Here is a 25661-nt window from a genome sequence, read left to right on the forward strand (position 1 = left end):
GTCGATTTTCTAATATTTTCAATCAATTTTGGTTTAGCAAGTTTCCAACTTGACCAACTTAGGCCAATTTTGGTTTGGCCATTTGTAAATCGACCAAAATTGAACTGACCTAACCATAGTATTTTAAATATGTTTTTAATATAGTAAAGTGAGAAATTCCCGTATTTCTTATCTAAAATATTTTATATCATAAATTTATTTTTAACAATAATTTATTAAATTTAATTTTAAATTTGAAGTTTAAATTTTTTGAGCAAACAAACCAAACCGAAAAATAGACCCAAACCGATACAACCCGAGTTGGTGGGTTTTTACTAATGGTTAGTTGGTTTCGGGTGACAAACTCCTGACCTAACCAAGTCGATTTGGTTGGCAAAACAACCCGCAACTAAACCGAACCAATCCTTAAATATTCCTAATTTCAGCTAAATTTATAGTTTGATCTCTAATAAGTAACAATAGTTTAATCTCCAATAATCATTTAAAATTTATAACAAAAATACACAATTGTTGAAAAAAATGTATAATGAAAATACAATAGATATCTAATAAAAATACAAAAATATAATAAATATCGAATATATATTAAATTAGTCAATAAGTTGTGCAATCTCCAATAATATTTTAATATCTAATAAATATTAATCAATAAATTATAAAAAAAATATATAATTACTATAAATAAATATATAATGAATATACACTATTATTGTAAAATTATTACTAATAAATAGTAATTTTTTTAAAGTTATTTTTTATAATTATTAATTGATATAAGTGAAATTAGCTATTTATAATATTATTTAGTTATTTAAATAGTATTGTTGTTTAAAATTTTAAAATATTAATTATTTATTGAATTTAATAATCCATAAAACTATAATTAGTACTATTATTACAAAATTCGTTATTAATTTTGTAAAATATTAAATTATTATTAATATGAATACTGTGAAATCTATTATACTTATTTTTCTACTTTTAAAGATGTTTTTAAATTTGTTACATAATTTCATTATTTTGACTATTTAAAATTTAGTTATGTTAAATATTTCGTTATTTAAATATTTAAATAATATGTAAAATATTTAAAAATTTTCATTATTTGAATTTTATTTATTTTAAAATGATTACATAATATTAAATATTTTCTTATATAATTATTTATCTTGTTATTTATGATATTTAGTTATTGAAATATTTAAATAATGTTTTATTTTTTAATATTAAAATTTTATTATTTGAATGACATTAAGATTGATGAATTTTGTAAAAATGTAGAATTATTAATAATATGAATATTACTAAATCTATTATAATTAATTTTATGTTTTGAATAAATATTTTAAGGTTAGTATATAATTTTTTTATAATATTTAAATAATTTTGGAACTTTATAATTGAAAAATTATTTAGGTAGATGTAGATAAAAGGTGGGGGAGAGGATAAATATGAATTAGAGATAGTTTAGTTGAAAATCTCTCTACTAAATTATAGATAATTTAAAAGATAAATATGAGTTAGAGATACTTAGGAGATAAATAAGTATTAGAGACAATTTCGTATAAAGTGGGGGAAAGTGGTGCCACTTGGCTAAACATTAGAAAATAAAACCACTCTTTCTTTATGGTTGTTAGAAATAGTTTAAGCATATGTTATTTCCTTATTGGTTTAATGGATAATTGTATGCAATTAAAAAATCAAAAAATCAAAAAACAGAAAATTAGGAAGGGGGGTTTGGAGCAAGGAGAGACATGGTGACGTGGACCATCTTGTATCTATATATATATATATATATATATATATATATATATATATATCAATAAAAAATAACATATTGAAAATGGAGATATTCAATGATATATTATTAGGCTAAGTAATCTATTTCAATTTAAAAGGTAATTCATTTTTAAGTTAACTAATTAAATAATTTATATTTTGGAATAAGTATTATTTAATTCACTCAACAAATAAAACCAATGCTTTAAAAAGCAACTTGAAGGTTGAATAGTTTTTGCCTCTAGGTCACAAGTTAACTGTTCAACTGTTTGAGTTGAGCAAATCAAACCATGACACATCATCCATCTATATATGTATGTTTTTTGGTAGAAATCCATCTATATATGTATAATATGATTGAATATAATTGGATTTTGTGTGTATATATTATTTTAGGTTTAATTTATACTTTCTATTTTAGTTTTTAATTTTTATAAATAAAAGAGCCTGAAATTGAAATTTGTGACCACAAAATGAGTTTTTTTTTTTTTTGTGGGGTCGCAAAGGTCATGAAAAGTTACCCAATTAAATAAAAAAATCACCCTAATAAGACACCTGAGCACAAAGTTAAGTATAAAAAAATTTCAATACATTGTAAATTGTAATCCATGGCCCAATGACTAAATCAAAAGGGTTAATGGTTCAATCGCATAGGTTAAACAGGTTTTAACCAAATCCATGGTCTTTGACAACATAGTAGGTTTTTGGAAGCCCATAATTGGAAATAAGGCCAAGCAATGGTTCAAATGGTTTAATCGTCTAAGTCAAGGACGAGGTGGAAACATTAAATAAAATTATAAAAATTATAATCCATTTATAGTTCATTATAATACAAATTTAGTAACCATAGTAAAAGTAATTTATTAAATTACTTAAATAAGATACCTAATTATTAATTATTATTGATAAAAATATATTTAATAATATAATAAAAAATTAATTAATTAATCAAATGCAATAAAATAAATAAAAAACTAACATCCATTTAAAATTGATATAAAACTAATACAAAATTATCTAACAATTATTAGTTTTATAATTAACTTTTACTAATGAACTTAAATTCCATATTTAATATAATTATTAATAAAAAGAAAAAAATAATAAAACTTATTAACCTTAAATATAGTTTAATTAATTAAAATTCAGCTTAAATTTTATCTAGAAAAATCATTGGGTTTTCTAACAATCCTATGAACTTTCCCTATATATGTTTTGACCTTAATGAAAACCACCCATATTGTTTTGAAAAAAGGTACAAATATTATCCTTCAACTAGCATTCAAAATAGAAAAAATGTTGATGTAATGCATTTTATTTAAATGCCAAATTACCCTTAACCAACTTTATTTAGAAATAATTACAAACCAAAAAATGTTTTGGTAAATTTTTTTTACATAAAAGTTATACAAAAGTAATTACAAATGATAAAATTTTAAAAATTAACAAAAAATTTAACATTAATATACAAAAAAAAAAATAATGCAGATTTCTCAAGAGCGAAGGAAATTAGCCTCTCACTAAAGTGCAACTTGAATTGCGATAAAATAAATTAGACATATTCCAAAACAATGCTTGAATTGGACTTAGATGAGTACCGTTTACTTGGACATGTCATAAAGCTAGGGCTACAAATGGATCAAATTGAATTAGGTAAGGGCATATCCGATCCAATAAGAAAATCCAACTAATCTGAATTTGATAAAGACCCATCGGATTTTCAAGAGCATGATTCAATTTGAATTTGAATATCGAATATCTGATTCGAATCCGATTTGATTAGAATTATATTTATATTATGTAATATAAATAATGTATTATATTATTTATATAATATAATAATATATTAAAATATAAAATGTATAATATTTAATATTTCATAATTAACAGATCGGGTCGGGTCACAATGGATCAAATCAGCCAATATCCAAATTCCATTCGTTAAATTTCTGATTTGTTAGGATTAGGAGGGATATCAAAATCTACCTCTTAACGGATTAGTATATCGGACTTGAATTGGATCTGATCTTATCCAACTTATTTGTAGTCCAACATAAAGCTCCTTTCTCAAATTTTCTTAATAAAATCTGTGCATCGCATGAGTCCTAACTAGTAAAGATTAAAACACCTAAAACTTCAAACCTATCCTCCTATGATCAATTGGGCACCTGACAAATATTTGCATAGCAGACAACAGAGATGCAATAACAAATTAGGCTCAATTTGAAAGGAGTATAAATACAAATATTTGCATTTGTATTCCTTCCAAACTAAGCCTTAGCCTCAATTTGGAAAGAGTACAATATAAATATGTACAATACAAAAATTCAAGATTTCTCACTCTTTATACTCCTTCCAAATTGAGCCTTAATGCAAAGTGTTTCTACTATCTCCCTTACCATAATTGATCGTAACTTGTTGTTCTTATAAAATGTAGACATGGATAAAAATACTTGTATCAATGTATCATCTCCCAAAGTGGAGTCACTCTCTTCTCCTTTCAAATCAAACTAGTAAATGACCCCATACTAAGTACGGGTAATCAGTAATATTAAATTTACATTAATGGAATCAATTAGGGCTGTCCATGAAAAACTGAAAAACTGAAAAACCGAACCAAACTGAGAAAATTGAACCGCAAAATGAGGTTAACCAAACTGGTCGGTTCGGTTTCAGTTCAAAATTTTTCAAAAACCGAAGGACCAGTTTGGTTTTCGATTAACCTATAAAAAAACCGATGGTTATCTGAACTGACCGATATATATATATATATATATATATATATATATATATATATATATTTATTTATATGTATATTTTATAAATATTTTTAATATATGTCACATATTTTCTATGTATTTTATATAAATATGTATTCATTAATATATAAATATATACTTATATTATATTTATAATGATCTATTTATAAATATATTATATATTTTTAAAATATTTATAATATATCATTTATTATTTATAATATAATATTATACATATATTTATATAATATATATTATAAATATAAAATACCAAAAAACCAAACCGGTCAAAAATCAAAACTGGCAGACCGGTTAACTAGTGGTATTGGTTTGGTTTCAGTTTGGCAAAGTACTGCTGGTTCGGTTTACAAAAAGGGGCCATGGTTTGGTTAACCGAACTGTGGACACCCCTACTCCCAAAGTGAAAAAAATTTCTGAATTTATAAATGATTAATGATTGAAAATATAAAAAGATGCAAATTAATTTTCACTAAATTACATTAACAAAAACATGAAAAATAATTTATGAAATGACTAAATTAAAATTTCCCAATAAATACCAAAAACTAATTTAAATTACCTATAACTATTGAAATTATTAAGAATTACCAAATATAAGTTATGGATATTAAATTTCCCTAATAAATTTCCAATTTCATAATTACCAAAAACCAATATAAATTATCAATAATGAATTATGGAAATTATTAAAATTTCCCATTGAATGTAAATTACTAATAATTATGGACATAATTTTCCAATTTAATAATTACCAAAAAACAATATAAATTATCAATAATGAATTATAGAAATTATTAAAATTTTCCAACTTAATAATTTTTAAAAAATATTAATTTTTTTGAATATTTATGGAGATTATAAATATAGTTAAAACTCCCCAATAATTTTACAATTTAATATTTAACAATTTCTAAATACCAATGAAAATGAAAATATCAATATTTTTATTACCAAAGTTAATTTTGATAATCAATATTTTCATTAATTTACTTTAAATTTTTTAGTTTTTAAATATACCTCTCATGGCTTGGTTAGGTCTGTAGCTCGGCTTGGCCCAAGGCTCAACCCACAGATTAGCTTGGTTTGTAGCATGGCACAAGCCCATGTGGGCTTGGGCTCATGGGCTTGTGCCGTGGGCCGTGCTAGGCTGATCCCCCAAAGTATCCTAGGGGAGAGAAGCCATAGGCCGACACATCATGGCCCGCCCACAGGGCCCGATTTACACCTCTAGGTGAATGTAGAGAAAGGCAGGTATAACAATATGAAAATAACGACAACTAATTTCAGCTAAATTAATAGTCTAATCTCTAATAAATAACAATAGTTTAATCTCAAATAATTATTGAAAATTTATTGTTGAATAACAAAATGAAAATAAATTCGTATATAATTATTGAAAAATTTATTTATCACAAAATACAATAAATAATTACTAAACATACAACAAATATTAATTTTAGTATATATAAATATATAATAGATATGGATAAGTATTTTTAAACTATTATTAATAAATGTTAGTTTTTATTCTAAAAATTATTTTCTCTAATTAGTAATTGATATAAGTGAAATCATGTTTTTATTATTAGTATATTAATAATTGCAATTATTGTTCTATTTATTAATATGATAATATCTATTAAAAATATTTTTTGAAAGTTATTACACATTTTTTTATTTGGAAGCTTCAATACCTCTAAATTATTTAAAATATTTTTCATGATTTCAGTAATATTTAATTTTTTTTGGATTATTTATATTTTATAATCTTATTATAAAATATATTATAATTATTTTTGTGTTTTTGATAAAATTTTAAAGTCATTACATAAATTTGTTATTTAATTTTTTTTTGTTTTTTAAATAATAGTTAAAATATGATTTAGTTATTAAATTTTTTGATATTTCAAATATTTAAAAATTTTAATTATTTATTAAATTTAATTAGTCATAAAATTATAATTTATATCATTATTACTATAGAGGGACTAAACCGAATGGGCCATAGTGCTTGTTTTTTGTTAAGTAGTGTTCTTTTTATTCTTTATTTGTTAATGGGCCTTTTCTTTATGGGCTTGTTAACCTCTCTTTAATTTCTTTTAAGTTATTGATGAGCTACCACCCACTTAAAGGGCAGACTTGTAATTAATCCTAATTAAGTTAGATTAATAAAAGATTAGTGAGGAGAGAACATCATCGAACTCTCTTCTCCTTTCTCTTTCTTCTTTTCAATCTTTTTTTTCCTGTTGTATTCCTCTTTTCTTTCTTCATTTTTATTGCTATAATCAGAAATTAATATCAGATTTAGAGGACATAATCACATATTAGTGTCAGAGCAGTTCTTTCTCCTTTTTTTTTATTATTTTTTCTTTCTTTTCCCATATACCCTTCGATTAAAGAAGTGTATGAAGAGATAAGTTTTTGATTGATCAGAGTGGGTGATTGAGGTTGGAAGAAGTTTGGATAGCTCTGGTAGGAGTGACTGCTTCTTCTTCCTTTCTTCCAAGCAATTGGGTGTAGTGAAACCCTAGATTTTTAACCTTCGGATACTAGACTGACCTCAATTGGGTTCATAAAGACTAAAAACATATTTTTTAAATTTTGTTTGGTCAATGGAGAAATCTGGAAGTGAGATAAAGCAGATTCTAGTATCTAGGGTTGGTCTAACATATTCCTTTTTGACTGGTGTGACTACAATTAAATTGGATGGAACAAATTACCTAGCATGGGCATAGTCTATAAAGATTTATGTTTACAGTAGAGGTAAACTGGGGTATCTCACAGGTAGTAAGGAGAAACCTGTAGAGACTGATCCTACATATGAAAAGTGGATGCGGGAGAACCACACAGTGATTGGATGGTTAGTCAAATCTATGTAGCCTCACATAAGTCAGTATTACCTCTAGATGACTTCAACAAAGTAGATTTACAATAGTGTTATAGAATTATATTATCAAAAGTTAAATGTTGCAAGATCCTATAATTTAAGAATGATGTGAACAATCTAAGACAGGGGGAGAAGAGTGTAGCAATATACTACTCCATGTTAAAGTCACACTACAAGAAATATTGGTTTTTAGCTAATACCAAGTGACTACCGCTATAGAACAGGTGTGAACAAGGTGGGGTTTTCACTTTTTCTTCTCATGCCTCTTCCTCTTCACATTCTTCCTACCCTCATCGTCTTTCTCCTTTCTTAGTCATCTCTCTCTCTCTCTCTCTGTCACCCTCTTTGTATCTCTCCTCTCTTTCTTAGTCGAACATCGCACCACCACCACTAGAGAGAATCTTTGGACACATGATACGACAATGATATTGGCGCCAATTCTAGTAATCCCTTCCCTGAGACTAAGCTAGTTATATGTCATTTGTTGTAGAGCGACCACAAGACTGGCAGAAGTGGAGCGAAAGGGCTTTTTTCAATTCACAACTATTTTGTCGAGATCCACTACTTGAGTGCTAAGTCTACTGATGGTTAGATCATTGCTTCATTAGAATACAATGGGCGACAATCTTAATGGTTCTTGCCCTAATTGAAATGTGTGTGCATGCTACACATTGTTTTTATTGTCTCATACATGGTTTTTATGATAAATCTTAATGGTTCTTGCCCTAATTGAGCTGAAGTTCAGGAAACAAGAGTTTGGAATAGTTTGGTGTTAATAGAACATGAAGACATGGTGATATTGTTGCAAAGGAGCACTTCGGCCTAGGAGAATAGATGCACAACTGCAACTTATTGGGAGGCTCCAGGAGGCAGCTAATTTTAGCAGAGTTCGAAGGGGAGTAGGACTCTAAAGCTGCAAGAAAGAGTATAAAAGAAAAAGAAAAAATTAGGGTTCGATTTCTTGTTACAGGAACCAAAGGAGAAGTGCTGGGAGAAAGATCACAAGGTTGCCGAAGGATAATTGGAGAGGAGATCGAGAATTCATGCTGAAGTTTTAGGTTGTCTTCTTCTTTAATTCAGCAATTTCGGTAACCTAGGTTCAACTAGGGTTTTCTTTTGTTTGAATCTTTCATTCTTTCTACCATGAGAACCATGATTGATGTTATTTCAGATCTGTGATTGATCTCTTAAGCTAATCTGATTGATAGTTATTCAGTATTGGGATTTCTTGATTAGGGTTTTCAGTAGTAAGAGTAAATTCGGCCGATCTGCTCTTGTTTCTTGGTTACCTATATTGCTTGAGAAAGGGTTTACGTAATTGGATTAACTGATCAAGAAAATGAATTGAATGTATCTTAGAGATAATTTACATGATTCGTTTGGCATTTATTCAACAAGAACTGATATGATTCGATTTTCTTATCCTTAATGCATCTACAATAATTAAATTCTTGATAGAGATATAAAAGTTGTTACTCATGTTAGACAGTTTTGTATGCCCTTAGCTTCAATCAAAATGATGTACTTTATGAATTTATTGTAAATGAATAAAAGTGCATATTTGATTCATGTTCCCTTGGTATGTTTCTGTGTAATACCCTTAAACTGGACACTTAATGAGACTCGTGTTAGTTTAGAATGTTCACAGCCAGTGGGTCGGTCTGGGGAGACTTATCCTGACAAGGCTAACACTATGGTGCCACCAAGTCAGTTGGGGTGGCTTGTCTCAGTTACCAGGGTGAGACCCTAGGCACACACAGTGTGGGATCAATTGAATCTTTGAATTGGACCAGATTTCCAGTATTGCCCTGGACCTTGGAGATTGATGGGCAAAACTGGAAAGTTACACCCGACCCCTAGACTCGATTATGATATTGCACTAGGTGTCGGATTGGACTATCTTTGATATACCAATCAGTGAGATCCTTAGCGGGGGTCAAAACCTGGGTATGTTGGGACAGTCTGAGAATTCATCTGAGTGGGTGATCATAGTGACATGATCAGCCCCTTTGTTGGACAAAGGTAATGATCGGGGATGCACTCTCACTGATGGAAACCAAGACTGCCGGCAACCGATTTCAATCGTTGATATTTGTTTTGCAAAATATATTTTATATGAGATATAAAAGTATATATATTATGGTTTCGAAATGTTTGCAAATATGTTTTAATTCTCGGGATCCATATTTGAGAGAGTGCAACACTGTTCCTTGCAGCCAAGGGAGAGGTCCTCTCTTGTTGGGCAGTGTATGATCATTATGGGCTGAGAGGTTAAGTGTAAAGCCATTGAGGATAATACCTGATGGGCTAATCTTGCATCTGCCCACAGTCCTTGGGTGTTACAAGGTGGCTTGGCCCAGGGACCACTTAGGGTAAGTGTTGGGCCCATAGAGCCCATCTGATGGGTTTCAGGGGGTGCACTGCCTATAACAGTGTATTCGGCCAGGCCTTGTAACAAAGGCTGGGCTGAACCCATGTGGCTGATGTGTAGTTCAATGTTTGAGTCCCACGCCATACAAGAAAGCCTAACTAGGCAACAGTTTGGAAGGCCTAATGAATACATAACCCTAAATGGGCCTCAAGCCCATTTCGAACTGTGCTAATTTGATTAGTCTTTAAGGGGCGAATTCTGAGATAAGATCAGCTGATAGGATTAGGCCCACACCCTATCCACTCAGAGAGTCCAAGATCTAAATAAGATTTAGATTTGGAAACTTCCTAATTAGATTAGGAGCTGGCTGATCTAATCTGCAAATAAAATAAGGATTATCCCTTATCTTAAAGGGGCTTCTAATCCAGATATGATTTGGGTTAGCAACTCCTAATGGAATTAGGAGCTGATCCCTTTAAGTCTATAAAAGGAAGAGGGGGTGGCAACCTTTAGACATCCAACACAATCACCAGCAACAGTCTTGTCTTCAGAGCTGAGATCACAGAAGAGAGAATTCTACACGCTGCAAATACTCTCTAGCCGCCTCCTTCCTGTAGCCGTCGCCTATAGCAATTCGATCTCCATTCATTGGGAGAAATCAAGATTGGATCTTGATTTCAATCTTTTGGAGAAAAGATTGGTAGGAGTTGTATTCACAAGCCGTCCAGGTGATTCTTGGGAAGAATCAAGTTCTTGGGAAGAACACTGCTGATTCTACTCCACCCTGCATCTCGCCATCTTCAGTGGGAGCAGATTTTGGATCCTACCTTGGGCGTGAACACCTCCATTGAGAGATATTGTTTTTTTGTATTAGGTATTATCTCTCCCTATCATCTTTTGGTTCAGATCTGGTTCAGTTTATGGTTCAAGAATGATCATTGAAAATATGATTTTCTAAATAGAGAATTCGATTCCCAGTTGAAGGGAGAGAAAAATTTTTGAAATTCACCCCCTTTATTCCGCAATCTTGGGCATCCATGTGATGGATTTCCTATCCCTTCAACTCGTAGATAGATTGGCATGTGCTTGAAAGAGGTTGTTCATAACAAGAGGGAACTCGCCAACCCATAATTGGAATCAACTTCGATTGGATAATTTAATGAGATAACCACTGAATTGATTCTGCAATCATTTTCGTGAAGTGCTTTCTCTATTCAATTAGGATGGTTTAATTCGAGAATACCTAAAATAGTTAGCTAATTAGGAAGTAATTCATTGATTTTCAGATTATTTGATAACATAAGGCAGATTTAGTACTAGTAGTTGTTAGATTAATTCTCGTGGGAATGATACTTTACTCATTAGTATATTACTTGATCGGCTAGTGCACTTGCTAGTATAGTTCTAAACGCATCAAGTTTTTGGCGTCATTGCCGGGGATTATCATAACAATATTAGAAATCATCTACTGTTGTTAATCTGATTTTGTATAATATATTCATGTTGTGTGTGTATTAGTATCTTTACGAGTTTGACTTGTTCAATATATGACATGCAACAGTGGGAAGGAGAGCATCATCTACGATCCGGAGATTGACCGAACTCTTCACCGTCGCCTTAGAGATTTGAAGCAAGGGAAGGTTGAAAGAATGAAGATGGCCGAGCAAAGGACTATGATGGACTATGCCAAGCCAACCCTCACCGGGGCAGCCTCGAGCATAGTGAGACCAACTATAGCTGCTAACAACTTTGTGATCAAACCGGCAATCATCCAGATGATTCAGAACATAGTTCAGTTTTGTGGCTTGGCTAATGAGGATCCAAACACTCACATTGCCAATTTCTTGGAGATATGTGACACATTCAAACACAACGATGAGGCTGTGAGACTCAGATTATTTCCTTTCTCTTTGAAGGACAAGGCTAAGACTTGGCTAAACTCTCTACCAGTTGGATTGATCTCAACTTGGGATGAAATGGCCAGCCGCTTCCTATCCAAGTATTTCCCTCCATCCAAGATTGCAAAGATGTGGAATGATATCACAACTTTTTCTCAGCAGGACAGGGAATCATTATATGAGTCATGGGAGAGCTACAAGGAATTATTGAGGAAGGTCCCTCGTCATGGACTTCCAGTTTGGCTCTAGGTTCAAACATTCTACAATGGATCGACTGAAGCAAACAAGACCATCATGGACGCTGCAGTTGGAGGGTCCATTAACAACAAGACACCTGAAGTTGCTCAAGCACTTATTGAAGAAATGGTTGCAAATAACTATCAGTGGCATTCCGAGAGAGCCCAAGTAAGGAAGCAACCCGGTATTCATAATGTAGACACTTATACAACACTATCTGCACAAATTGGAGCCCTTAGCAAGAAGATTGATGACATGCAGCTGGCAGCCATGCACGTTCAAGCAGTAGCCTGTGAATGGTGTGGGGGAGGTCATATCAGTACCAAATGCCAAGTTGGAAATCAATTCATGCAGTCTCCTGAGCAAGTGGATTTTGTAGGGAATCTTCAAAGGCAACAAGGTAACCACTATCTTTGTGCCTTCAATCCCGGATGGAGGAATCACCCCAATCTTTCGTGGTCAAATCAAAATGCGGTGAAACCTCCTCCTCAAAATTTTGCTCAGTCGGAAAAGAAATCCAATTTAGAGGAGCTGATGACTAAATTCATATCAAGTGCGGAAACAAGATTTCAGAATCAAGAGGCATTGATTAAGAATTAGAGACTCAAGTGGGGCAATTGGCACAAATGATATCCGCTAGAGTCCAAGTGCCTTGCCTAGCAATACAGAGGCGAATCCCAGAGAACAAGTGCAAGCCATTACCTTGAGGAGTGGTAAGGAGCTGTGGGAGGTGAAAAGAAAGCAAAGGAAGAAGGTAAGATGGGTGCAACTCTAGAGACCGAAAAGAAGGAGGAAGAGCAGTTGGATTCAAGGAAGAAGACATGTCAAAAGCCACAAGTACCATTTCCCAATAGGCTTAAGCGACACAAAATGGAAAAGGAATTCGGTAAGTTTCTTGAAAATTTCAAAAGTTTGTATATTAACATCCCTTTTGCAGATGCATTAGCCCAAATGCCGCATTATGCAAAATTCCTTAAAGAAATCTTGGCGAATAAAAGGAAATTGGGAGACGTGGCTATAGTTGCATTGAATGAAGAATGCTCAGCAATCCTCCTCAATAAGTTGCCTCAGAAATTGAAAGATCTAGGGGGTTTTACTATTCCTTGCACTATAGGCAGTTTAAAGATTAATAAGGCATTGTGTGATTTAGGAGCTAGTATAAATTTGATGCCCTATTCATTTTTTAAGAAATTAGGGCTGGGTGAACCCCAACCCACTAGAGTTAAATTGCAATTAATTGATAGGTCCATCAAGCATCCTAGGGGAATCATAAAAGATGTGCTTGTTAAGGTTGATAAATTTATTTTTCCCATAGATTTCATAGTGTTATATATGGAAGAGGACGTTGATGTCCCACTTATCCTAGGGCGACCCTTCCTAGCTACAGGAAAGGCAATGATTGATGTCCAACAAGGACAACTAAGCCTTAGGATTCAAAATGAGGAAGTAATTTTTAAGATGTCTGATGCTATGAAACATGCACCATCTAGTGATGATTCATGTTATATGATAGATGTCATTGACTATGTGGTTGGTGGGTGTTTTCAGGTCAACAGGTCGGCTGATCCCCTTGAGTTATGCCTACAAGAAGGAGAAGCCATAATGGGAGACGATGAAGAAATTCAGAGCATGTTAGCATACTTGAATGCTAATCCTCAGTTTCAAGGAAAGTGGTTCATCAAGTTAGAGAGCTTGGACAGACCCTCAATGCCAAAAAGCAAGTCTTCAATTGAAGAGCTGCCTATCCTTGAGCTGAAACAATTCCCACCACATCTGGAGTATGCCTTTTTAGAAGCACCATCATCCCTACTAGTGATTATTTCATCAGCCTTGACCCCCTTGTAGAAGGAAAAATTGTTGTGGGTGCTACGAGAACACAAGACAACTCTAGATTGGAAGATAGCAGATATCAAGGGTATCAATCCATCCATATGCACTCATAAAATTCTGATGGAGGATAGATGCAAGTCCACGATTCAGCCTCAAAGACGCCTGAACACGAACATGAAAGATGTGGTGAAGGCAGAGGTCATCAAGCTATTAGATGTAGGTATCACCTACCCGATCTCAGATAGCTCATGGGTAAGCCCTATCCAAGTAGTGCCGAAGAAAGGAGGTATGACTGTGGTACCGAATGAGAAGAATGAACTCATACTGAAGAAAGGATGGCGAGTGTCATTGATTACAGAAAACTAGACAAAGCCACATGCAAGGATCATTTTCCTCTACCCTTCATCGATTAGATGATAGAGAGACTAGCTGGTCATGAGTTCTACCGTTTCCTAAATGGGTACTCGGGCTACAATCAAATTCCGATTTCATCCGAAGATCAAGAGAAGACCACCTTCACATGTCCTTACGACACCTTTGCTTATAGGAGGATGCCATTCGGTTTATGCAATGCTCTAGCAACATTTCAAAGGTGCATGATGGCTTTATTTTCTGATACGGTGGAGAAGTTTATGGATATTTTCATGGATGATTTTTTCAGTCTTTGGCTCTTCATTCGATGCATGTCTACATAACTTAGAAAAAGTACTCAAGCATTGTAAGGAAATTCATCTAGTGCTAAATTGGGAAAAATGTCACTTCATGTTAAAAGAAGGTATTGTACTTGGACACAAGGTTTCACAGAAAGGGATTGAGGTTGATAGAGCTAAGGCGGAGACAATTGAGAAATTACCACCATCAACATTTGTCCGGTCCGTGAGAAGCTTCTTGGGGCACGTAAGATTCTATAGAAGGTTCATCAAGGATTTCTCCAAGATAGCTAAGCCTTTGTCCAATCTATTACAGAAAGATGTGCCCTTCGATTTTACAAAGGAATGCCTAGAAGCATACAATATCTTGAAGGATAAGTGACTAATGCACCGATCATGGTAGCACCGGATTGGACGCTCCCTTTTGAGTTGATGTGCGATGCGAGTGATTCAACAGTTGGAGCTGTTCTAGGACAAAGAGTGAACATAAATTTCTAGCCAATTTATTATGCTAGCAGGACCTTGAACGGAGCTCAATATAATTACAACACGACGGAAAATGAACTACTAGCGGTAATTTTTGCTTTTGACAAATTTCGCTCTTATATAATCTTGTCCAAAGTTATAGTGTATACAGATCACTCAGCACTCAGACATTTACTTGCAAAGAAGGATGCAAAGCCAAGGCTGATCAGATGGATCTTGTTGCTTCAAGAGTTTGATGTCGAAATTCGTGATAAAAAGGGCACTGAGAACCTGGCTGCAGACCATCTCTCTCAGTTAGAGGATCAGATTTGGGAGGGAAGACCACAAGCGTACTCCGAGATGAATTTCCTGATGAGCAGCTCTACTCAATTCAGGTAGATACATCCCCTTAGTATGCTGATTTTGCCAACTTTCTCGTAGGAAATGTCCTCCCTCCTAATCTTTCATATAAGTAGAAGAAGAAATTCTTCTCTGATGTGAAACATTATTTGTGGGAGGACCCCTTTTTGTATAAGCTTTGTGCAGATTAGATCATTCGGAGGTGTGACCCCAACGAGGAGACGGAGTCGGTGCTCCGATATTGCCATGACCGAGCAGTAGGAGGCCATTTTGGAGCCAATCGCACAGTAGCCAAAGTGCTATAATCATGTTTCTATTGGCCCACCTTATTCAAGGATGCTCATAGGTATGTGTCCACATGTGACCAATGCCAAAGGACATGTAACATCTCTCGACACAATGAAATGCCTCTTACTAACATATTAATATGTGAAATCTTTGATGTATGGGGTATTGACTTCATGGGAGCCTTCCCAAATTCTTTTGGAAATAAATACATCCTAGTTGCTGTCGACTATGTGTCTAAATGGGTGGAAGCCATGGCTTTACCCACAAATGACTCTAGGAGAGTAGTTAAATTCCTTAAAAAGCTATTCATTCGATTCGGCACACCCCGCGCCATAATTAGTGATAGGGGAACTCATTTCTGCAACACCCAATTTGAGCGACTGATGCAAAAATATGGTGTCATGCATAAATTAGCAACCCTATATCACCCCCAAACCAGTGGCCAAGTCGAATTAGCTAATAGGGAATTAAAAAGAATTTTGGAGAAGGCAGTAGTCTCTTCAAGAAAAGACTGGTCTGTCAAGTTAGATAATAAATTGTGGGCATATAGAATTGCATACAAAACACCTATTGGCATGTCCCCATATAGGTTGGTTTTTGGCAAACCATGTCATTTACCCATTGAACTTGAGCATAAAGCGTATTGGTCCATGAAGTTATTGAATTTTGATTTGCAGGCCGTAGGTGCACAGAGACAGATGCAACTAAATGTGATGGATGAATTCAGACTTGCAACTTATGAGAATGCCAAGATGTAAAAGGAGTGAACCAAACGATGACATGACAAGAATTTATTGAGGCGTGACTTTCAAGTAGGACAACAAGTACTGTTATACAATTCATGCCTTCGGTTGTTCACAGGTAAGCTAAAATCGAGATGGTCCGGACCTTTCACCATATCACAAATTTTCCCTCACGGAGTTATAGAGGTGACACACCCAACACAAGGCACGTTTAAGGTCAACAATCAGCGCCTCAAACCATATATAGTGGATGGGGAATTGTGAACCCCATCAACTGTATACCTAGATGATCATTGATCACACTGGAATGTCGAGTTTTAGACATAAAACAAGTGCTTATTGGGAGGCAACCCAATGTCGATAAGTAGTTTCTTTTTTTTTTTTCTATATCATCAGAGTTCTTCTTTTATGATTTTAGGTTTTTACTTTCATTGATTATTGATCACTCCTAGTTGCTCTTCATTCTCTCCTCCTAGTTCTTTTTCATCCTTAGCAGCTAGATGGTCCATGACAAAGGAGCCACTACAGATTTCTGAAAGTTGTTCAGGAAAGTTCTCTCAACCCCTTAGATTCTTGAACTCCTACTCTCTACAATGCTAAACCGTCTTCGCACTCTATCAATATGAACATTGAGGACAATGTTTGTGATAAGTGTGGGGGTATTTAGGCTATAGTTATGCACCCGTATACATAAATGCATTGATAGGCCACAAACTGGTAAGCTCCTCAAAATTAATTGCTGTTTATAAAGTGAATTCACAAGAGAAAATATGATGAAGTTTGAGGAAAATTACTTGTAAGTGTTATAATTTGTTTTTGTGACTTATTCAATTTTATAACAATATATGAGGATTAGGAAGTCGAATAGGATTTTCATCATGGCCAACACTAATTCTATTCATGTGTATAGTTGTACTTGATTGAAGTTTTAAGGAACACTCGAGCATTTGGTGAACATCATGAACTGTTAATGCATGAATAAATTTTGACAATTGAGAAAACAAGGACAATAAGGAAGCAAAAATTGTCCCTGGACAAAGTCCGAACTACTATGCTGTCATGAATTGAATAGTAAAACTAGTAGTTCATGACATGAGTTCACTCCCAACTCTGCTATTTCAAGTTGAATAGTAAAACTAGCAACTTGGAATATGAGTAATGTCATTTGCCTCTAGCCTATGACCTTTGTGAGATGGAGCATAAAATGCACTCATGTTAAAGAAAAAAAAAATTCGATGACAGTTGAGGTTCAAGGGGGCAAAAATATAGTTGGATATTTAATTTAGTGCATTGACAAGAGTTAAGATCAAGCTTGAGATGATGGTTAGTCATGGCGGTCAAGGAGCTACTATATACTGAATCGAATTGAGTGCTGGTGCATGAAGAATCTCATGTTCTTCCCTTCCTTTGTTCTTGTGTATGTTGTAAGAGTGGCTTGTCATGGGGATTAATTAGAATACTTATGTATGATTTCTAATCACCTAATGCATTCTCATTCCAGAATTCATGTGTTAGATAGGTGTAATTTGGGGAAGTGGCCAGTTTATGATTATTATCTTTGCTTGAGGACAAGCAAAATCTTAAGTGTGGGGGTATTTGATGTGTGTGCATGCTACACATTGTTTTTATTATCTCATACATGGTTTTTATGATAAATCTTAATGGTTCTTGACCTAATTGTGCTGAATTTCAGGAAACAAGAGTTTGGAACAGTTTGGGGTTAATAGAGCATGAAGACATGGTGATATTGCTGCAAAGGAGCACTTCGGCCTAGGAGAATAGAGGCACAGCCGCAACTTATTGGGAGGCTCCAGGAGGTGGCTGATTTTAGCAGAGTTCGAAGGGGAGTAGGACTCTAAAGTTGCAAGAAAGAGTATAAAAGAAAAAGAAAAAGAAGAAATTAGGGTTTTCTTTTTTTTGAATCTTTCATTCTTTCTACCATGCGAACCATGATTGATGTTATTTTATATCTGTGATTGATCTCTTAAGCTTATCCCATTGATAGTTATTCAGTATTGGGATTTCTTGATTAGGGTTTCTAATAGTAAGAGTAAATTTGGCTGATCTGCTCTTGTTTCTTGGATTACCTATATTGCTTGAGAAAGGGTTTAGGTAATCGGACTAACTGATCAAAAAAATAAATTGAATGTATCTTAGAGATAATTTACATGATTCGTTTGGCATTCATTTAGCAAGAACTGATATCATTCAATTTTCTTATCCTTAATGCATATACAATAATTAAATTCTTGATAGAGAAGTGTTGTTACTCGTAGATAGATTGGCATGTGCTTGAAAGAGGCTGTTCATAACAAGAAGGAAATCGCCAACCCATAACTAAAATCAACTTCAGTTGGATAGTTTAATGAGATAACCACTGAACTAATTCTGCAATTCGTGGGTGTTGAATCCAACCAAAGATAAAAGTCCTGATCGAATTAAATATTTATTTCCAAGTGAACGAAGTAGGGGGTTGTGAAGATAAGAAAATAAGATGAAATAAAGAAAATAACAGAAGGCAATGATCAAATCGATGGGAGATAGTTTCCGGTTGAAGGGGTAAGTTCAGCTTTGATTCTTATCATTGATCCTCATTGCAAGGATAAATTCATATGTTTACGAATAAATTGGTTATAGCCATTAACAAGTTCTAATAGCCAGCCTCTACTCGTATTATTTGACAACCAAAACAAGCTCTTTGATTGCTTCTCTTATTAATAGAAAATCCTAAACATGCTCTTAGGATTTAATCTATTAATAGCATTAAGAGGGGAGAGACCCAATTCTGGTCAGCAATCTCATAAGCTCGGACCATTTAAACAAGATCATACATTTTCCTAACATAGATCGAAAACTTTTTTGGAATCAATTTCTGTTAGTTGCCACCATGATCAAACCTACTAATCATATACGAAATTGGAGGTTCAATCGACCATAGATTATTCTCATTGAATGAGCAAGGGCGCCTTCTTACTTAATCAATAAAAATAATCTTCACAGTTAATCGCAGAAAATATATGAATACTCATAAACAATGAACTGAAATAAAAATCAATTAGATCTCACAATGTTTATAGAATCAAAACTTCCCTAACCCTCAACCAGAAATTAAAACCTTACATACACTACATGATGAAATCGCATCTTCCAGATGAGAGGGGGCGAACTCTGTTCTTCCTCCTTGGTTGCTGATTGCTCTTCTTGAAGGCTGAAGCTCTCTTGGAGGATTTGATGATGCTTGGGTGCTAGACCGCCCCCTTTATATAGACTTAGGAGGGAGCTGTCTCCTGCTCCTCTGAGGAGTTCTTTATCAATTGGGAGTTCAGTTTTCTAATAGATAATGCCTAGATTAGATCTAATCTACTCCTATCTCTTAACTGGTAATGTTAATCTCTTTTATCCTTCTAGAAAAATAATAGAAAATTGAATCTGATACGACTCTGATGTTTCTTATTCTTGCATTTGTATTGGGCTTCTTCAACAAATTGGGATGCTACAAGGCTTCTTTGCGAACTGGACTTCTCTATGAGTTTACTTACATCCGTATCTATCAAAATCAAGAGGATTTCCTTAACTTTCCAATGCATCTTGAATCATCTCAATCAGATTCTAGATGGGAGAGTTATGCTCAAATTATCATGCGGCGCCGAAATTGTGCAAAATTACCTGATTAGCCTTGTTTTTCACCCTACGCCTTCTTTCGTGCCCTAAATCAAAATACAAGAATAATGAGTCCAATTAGGTACTAATTAAGTATAAAATACTGAATATTGAGGGATAAAAATATGATAATTTTTATTCTCATCAAATCCCCCCACACTTAAACCTTGCCCGTCCTCGGGCAAGACAAAATTCAAGTAAAAATAAAACAAGAACAAACTAACTATCCTACCGATTTTTAAGCTCAACTCCCCTTCATCTTTCTACACAAATATTCTAGGTTAAATATTGCAAACCATTAAATCAACACAATCAAGTTATACACGACTCATTCATCAGTCAATCCAATTTTTGCTACTGCAGACCAAGTAGTAAATCAGGGAAAACCTTTTTATCTTGTCTCTCTTTTTATTTTCTTTTTCTCTCCTCTGAGGAAGTGAGTGCATTTTATGCTCCATCTCACTTTTGGATTACTCGGCCAGTAGGTGCATTTTATACACCATCCTACTATCAGATGACTTGGCTGGTAGGTGCATTTTATGCTCCATCCTACCATCAGATTACTTGACCGGTAGGTGCTTTTTATGCTCCATCCTACCATCGGATTACTTGACCGGTAGGTGCATTTTATGCTCCATCCTACCAATTGTAGCAATGGTAAAGTATTTGCCCTATTTACTTAAACCTGAATTTAGGACTAGCTTAAAAGGGAATGGCTTCAGATAGGTCGTGAACTTCTTAATTGTACCTCATTACTAGGTCCACAAGAATTTTCCCAGAATATTGTTTCAATTGATTTCAAAAGAGTTGAGTTTTGATTTTTTTTTGAATACTAAAAAGCAGTTAAAACGTACACTCCCCCCCCCCCCCCCCCCCCCACACACACACACTTAATTTCAGAAAGATTGCAGAAGTATAAAGATAAGGGGTCTTCCCTGATGCGGTGGAAGGTGGGTGAGGAGGACAGAATTTCATGCCTTACTCTGTGTAATTTGGCTTTCGATAGATACCTCTTCCACATTGTATACCTGAAATCCTTCATAGAAAGGTTTTAGACGGTGCCCATTTACTTTGAACCTTTTGGCTGTGGTTGGACTTTGAATCTCAACTATTCCATAAGGTAAAACATCAGTAACAGTGAAAGGCCCAACCCACCGAGATCGCAACTTACCAAGAAAGAGTTTAAGCCTAGAATGGAAAAGAAGAACTTTCTGACCAACTGCGAAATCTTTCCTTGAAATCATTCTGTCATGGAAGGCTTTTGTCTTTTCCTTGTAGATTCGAGAGCTCTCATAAGCGTCGTTGCAAATCTCTTCGAGTTCTTGCAGCTGCAACTTCCTTTGTTCTCCCGCTTCATCCATGCACATGTTGCATTGCTTGACCGCCTAGTGTGCTTTATGTTCCAGTTCAACAGGGAGATGACATGGCTTGCCAAATACCAAGTGGTAGGGAGACATACCTATAGGAGTTTTGTAGGTCGTGCGATAAGCCCATAGTGCATCGTTGAGTCTCAAACTCCAATTCTTCCTTCTGGGGCCAACCATTTTTTCAAGTATGGACTTGATCTCCCTGTTGGACACCTTGGCTTGTCCACTTGTTTGTGGGTGGTATGTAGTGGAGATTTGACGGGTGATATTATATTTCTTGAATAAAGCCTCCACCACCCGGTTACAAAAATGAGTGCCTCGGCCAATTATTATCTCCCTGGGCATTCCAAACCTGGAAAAAATGTGGGACTTGACAAAATCTACAACAACTTTAGCATGGTCAGTCTGGGTAGCTTTAGCTTCTACCCATTTTGAAACATAATCCACAACTAGTAGAATGTAAACATTACCAAAAGACGAAGGAAACGGGCCCATGAAATCTATACCCCATACATCAAATATTTCACATACAAGTATAGGGGTAAGCAGCATTTGATTTTTATGACTTAAGTTGCCCATCTTTTGACATTGTTCACAGGTCTTGTAGAACATATAAACATTACGAAATAGAGTAGGCCAAAATAATCCACACTCCAATACCTTTCGTGCTATTCTTTTTGGGCCGAAATGGCCCCCACAAGCATATGAATGGCAAAACTAAAGAATGGAAGGGATTTCGGGGTCGGGCACGCACCTTCGAAGGATCTTATTAGAGCATTGTTTCCATAGATATGGGTCATCCCAGATGTAGTATTTGGCATCGCTTTTTACCTTATCTCTTTGGGCTCTAGATAATTCTCCTAGTATGGTTCTAGTAACCAAATAGTTAACAGTGTCCGCATACCATGGAGTTTCTTCTTGAAGTGTAAAAATGTGCTCATCCGGGAATTCATCCTTCAAAGGTGTTGCCTCTTCGCTTGTGATCAGTCTACTAAGATGATCTGCAACCAAATTTTCTACACCCTTCTTGTCACGGATTTCGAGGTTGAATTCTTATAGTAGGAGAATTGATTAGACCAAAACGAACCGTAATTTTATCCCCTAATATTCACTATTTTACATTTATTTAGCACTTAAATGGACTCATTACTTTTGTATTTCGGTTCAGGGCAATAAAGAAGGCAATTGGAAGAAAACAGGGCAAATCGGGTGATTTTGCACAGTTTCAGTGACAGTCAGTAATCTGGGCCTAATTCTCAATTCCGGACACAGAATTGGACAATTCAAGAAGCATTAGAAAGATGAAAGGAAGGCCCACAACTTTTATGTTTTGGGTTTTAACAAATTCGGCTCGCATTAAGTATGACAATGAGCCTGAAGTCGGAGCAAGTTCGCAGCCAGGCCCATTTCACAACTTAAGCCCAACTCGCAGAAGTACCTTGAAGCCCAACTCGAACTCAAGAGTTAAGAGTCCAAATTTCGAATGTAATCTCCAAGGAGAGAGTTTTATCAGATCTAAATTCTTGAATGTAATCCTAGAGAGATAAGAAGATTGAGATTAGAGCATTAGATAAGAGATAGGATAGGATTAGTTCAAAGAAGATAAGATCAAGACTCCCTAAGGATAAGATGATCTCCTAGAAGGAGTTGGAAAACATCCCTCTCCTTTGGCTATATAAAGAGGGGGGCGAACCAGCTCTAGCAATCACTCATTCCAAGATCCAAGAGATCATCAAGAGGCCAAGAAGCTCAAGAAGGTAGTTCGGCTATGGAGAAGAAAAGCATGGAGATTGCGCAGATCATGAGTAGCTAAGCTTCTTTTTCTGGTTCAAGAGGGGAGGTTCGATTGTGTCATTGTGAGGTTCTGTAGTGACTTTATTTTCTTTCTTTCTAATTCAAGTATTCATTGATTCTTGTGCATATTTTTATTGGACATTGATGTTAATTAGTTTGACAACTGAATTAATGTTGATTTTCCTATTGCTATCCATGATTTCGGTGATCCGTAATTGTCACGAATAATGGTACAAGTAGCAATTAGGTTGATATCGTTTTGGGTCAATTGTTCATGACAGCCTTTGACCAACGTTTTATCATGGTTCAACCTAAGGGAATTGATGGAACAAAATTAAATAATTGCAGTTATCTCAATTATTGTTATTTTGGTTTAACTGTTTTCACAAATCTTAATGCTATCATCGTTTAACATGGAACGCTATCGTACCCAGTTGAGTGGTGATAAGTGTTGATCGAATGCTGGGTTTGGTCAACTGAATTAGGAAAACACAAGGTTTATTATGGCTATCCTAGTAAATCTAAGGTTAAATGCTTGAATTGCAAGAATGCTGAATTGTACCTAGGATCGATGGCCAATCGATTCAACCCGAACCCTTGAACCAGAATTCGGTAAGACTGATTTTTCTCTTATTTGTTTAGTTTGTTATTCATTTAATTTTAGTTATTAAATTTTCCCACACAATTACTTTATCCATTCGGCTAAGAGATTACTGATTTGCTCCCTGTGGGATTCGACCTAGTACCACTTTTACTACAAATATTTTATTGTGGGACTAGTACTAATTTTGAGGGCTTCGACAAACCCGTCAAGAATCCAGCGGATGAGCCTCGATTTTGCTTCTTTCTTGGCGAGCAAATAATTTAGGGCTGCATGGTCAGAGTAAACAATCACTCTAGTACCCAATAAGTATGAACGGAATTTTTCAAGGGCAAAAACTACAGCCAAGAGTTCCTTCTCTTTTGTTGAATAATTGCATTGGGCAGCATCAAGGGTTTTCGAAGCATAGTATATCACATGGGCGGCTCTTCTAACGCTCTATCCAAGAACAACACCGATAGCATAATTGCTTGCATCACACATAATTTTGAAAGGGAGACTCCAATATGGTGGCTGAATAACTGGGGCTGAGATCAGCGATTCCTTTAACTTATCAAATGTTGCCTTGCATGCTTTATCAAAATCAAACGTCACATCTTTCTAGAGCAAATTACATAAGGGACGAGTTATCTTGGAAACATCTTTGATGAATCTTTGATAGAATCTTCCATGTCCAAGGAAAGAGAGAACTTCCTGTATGCTTGTGGGATAATCTATCTTGGCTTTATGGTGGGTGTCGAATCCAACCAAAGATAAATGTCCTATTCAAATTAAATATTTGTATATAGTGATGAGCAAGGTCATCTCCATAGGGATTGAGTGGATTTATTTCAAAGTAAACAAAGTATAGGGTTGTAAAGATAAGGAAAATACGATGAAATAAAAGAAAACAATAGAAAGCAAGGATCAAATCGATGAGAGATAGCTTCCGGTTGAAGGGACAAGTTCAGCTTTGATTCTTATCATTGATCCTCAATGCAAGGATAAATTCATATGTTTACGAATAAATTGATTATAGCCATTAATAAGATCTAACAGTCAGTTTCTACTCATATTATTCGACAATCAAAACAAGCTCTTTGATTGCTTATCTTATTAATAGACAGTCCTAAACAAGCTCTTAGGATTTAATCTATTAATAGTATTAAGAGGGGAGAGACCCAATTCTGGTCAGCGATCTCACAAGCTCGGACTGTTTAAACCAGAACATACATTTTCCTAACATAGATCGAAAAGTTTTTTGCAATCAATTTCTGTTAGTTGCCACCATGATCAAACCTACCAATCATATACGAAACTGGAGGTTTAATCGGCCATAGATTATTCTCATTGAATGTGCAAGGGCGCCTTCTTGCTTAATCAATAAAAATAATCTTCATAGTTAATCGCAGAAAACATATGAATATCCATAAATAATAAATTGAAATAAAAATCAATTAGATCTCACAATATTTATAGAATCAAAACTTCCCTAACCCTTCAACCAGAAATTAAAACCTTACATACACTGCATGATGAAATTGCATCTTCCAGATGAGAGGGGGCGAACTCTGTTCTTCCTCCTTGGTTGCTGATTGCTCTTCTTGAAGGCTGAAGCTCTCTTGGAGGATTTGATGATGCTTGGGTGCTAGACTGCCCCCTTTATATAGACTTAGGAGGGAGCTGTCTCCTGCTCCTCTAAGGAGTTCTTTATCCATTGGGAGTTCAGTTTTCTAATAGATAATGCCTAGATTAGATCTAATCTACTCCTATCTCTTAACTACTAATGTTAATCTCTTTTATCCTTCTAGAAAAACAATAGAAAATTGATTCTGATAGGACTCTTTGATGTTTCTTATTATTGCATTCGTATTGGGCTTCTTCAACGAATTGGGCTGCTGCAAGGCTTCTCTGTGAACTGGGCTTCCGCTACGAACTGGGCTTCTCTACGAATTCTCTTAGATTTTGGGCC

At 34.6% G+C, this 25661-nt stretch overlaps 3 protein-coding genes and 1 non-coding gene across 4 annotated transcripts; 2 read left to right on the forward strand and 2 right to left on the reverse strand.

Moving 5' to 3' along the window:
• The first annotated feature begins 11364 nt into the window (after positions 1-11364).
• On the forward strand, positions 11365-11964 carry LOC148860911 (uncharacterized). Its single transcript, XM_088984983.1, has one exon. The coding sequence runs from the start codon at positions 11365-11367 to the stop codon at positions 11962-11964; it is 600 nt and encodes a 199-aa protein (XP_088841109.1).
• LOC148860912 (small nucleolar RNA R71) lies at positions 11842-11948 on the reverse strand. Its single transcript, XR_016095356.1, has one exon. It is a non-coding gene; the product is annotated as a small nucleolar RNA R71 (small nucleolar RNA).
• Positions 11965-12711: 747 nt separating the features above from the next.
• LOC148860913 (uncharacterized) lies at positions 12712-16303 on the forward strand. Its single transcript, XM_088984984.1, has 7 exons — positions 12712-13108; positions 13268-13398; positions 13501-13730; positions 13914-14034; positions 14578-14810; positions 14951-15292; positions 16135-16303. Exons 1-7 carry the CDS (start codon positions 12712-12714, stop codon positions 16301-16303), a joined length of 1623 nt encoding a protein of 540 aa, XP_088841110.1.
• A 4616-nt stretch (positions 16304-20919) lies between these two features.
• LOC148860914 (uncharacterized) lies at positions 20920-21315 on the reverse strand. The gene has a single exon (XM_088984985.1). The coding sequence runs from the start codon at positions 21313-21315 to the stop codon at positions 20920-20922; it is 396 nt and encodes a 131-aa protein (XP_088841111.1).
• Positions 21316-25661: the final 4346 nt, after the last annotated feature.

The sequence above is a fragment of the Nelumbo lutea genome, chromosome 4 (assembly GCF_056320005.1).
Source record: "Nelumbo lutea isolate HS-2025 chromosome 4, American lotus-T2T, whole genome shotgun sequence".
NCBI lineage: Eukaryota > Viridiplantae > Streptophyta > Magnoliopsida > Proteales > Nelumbonaceae > Nelumbo > Nelumbo lutea.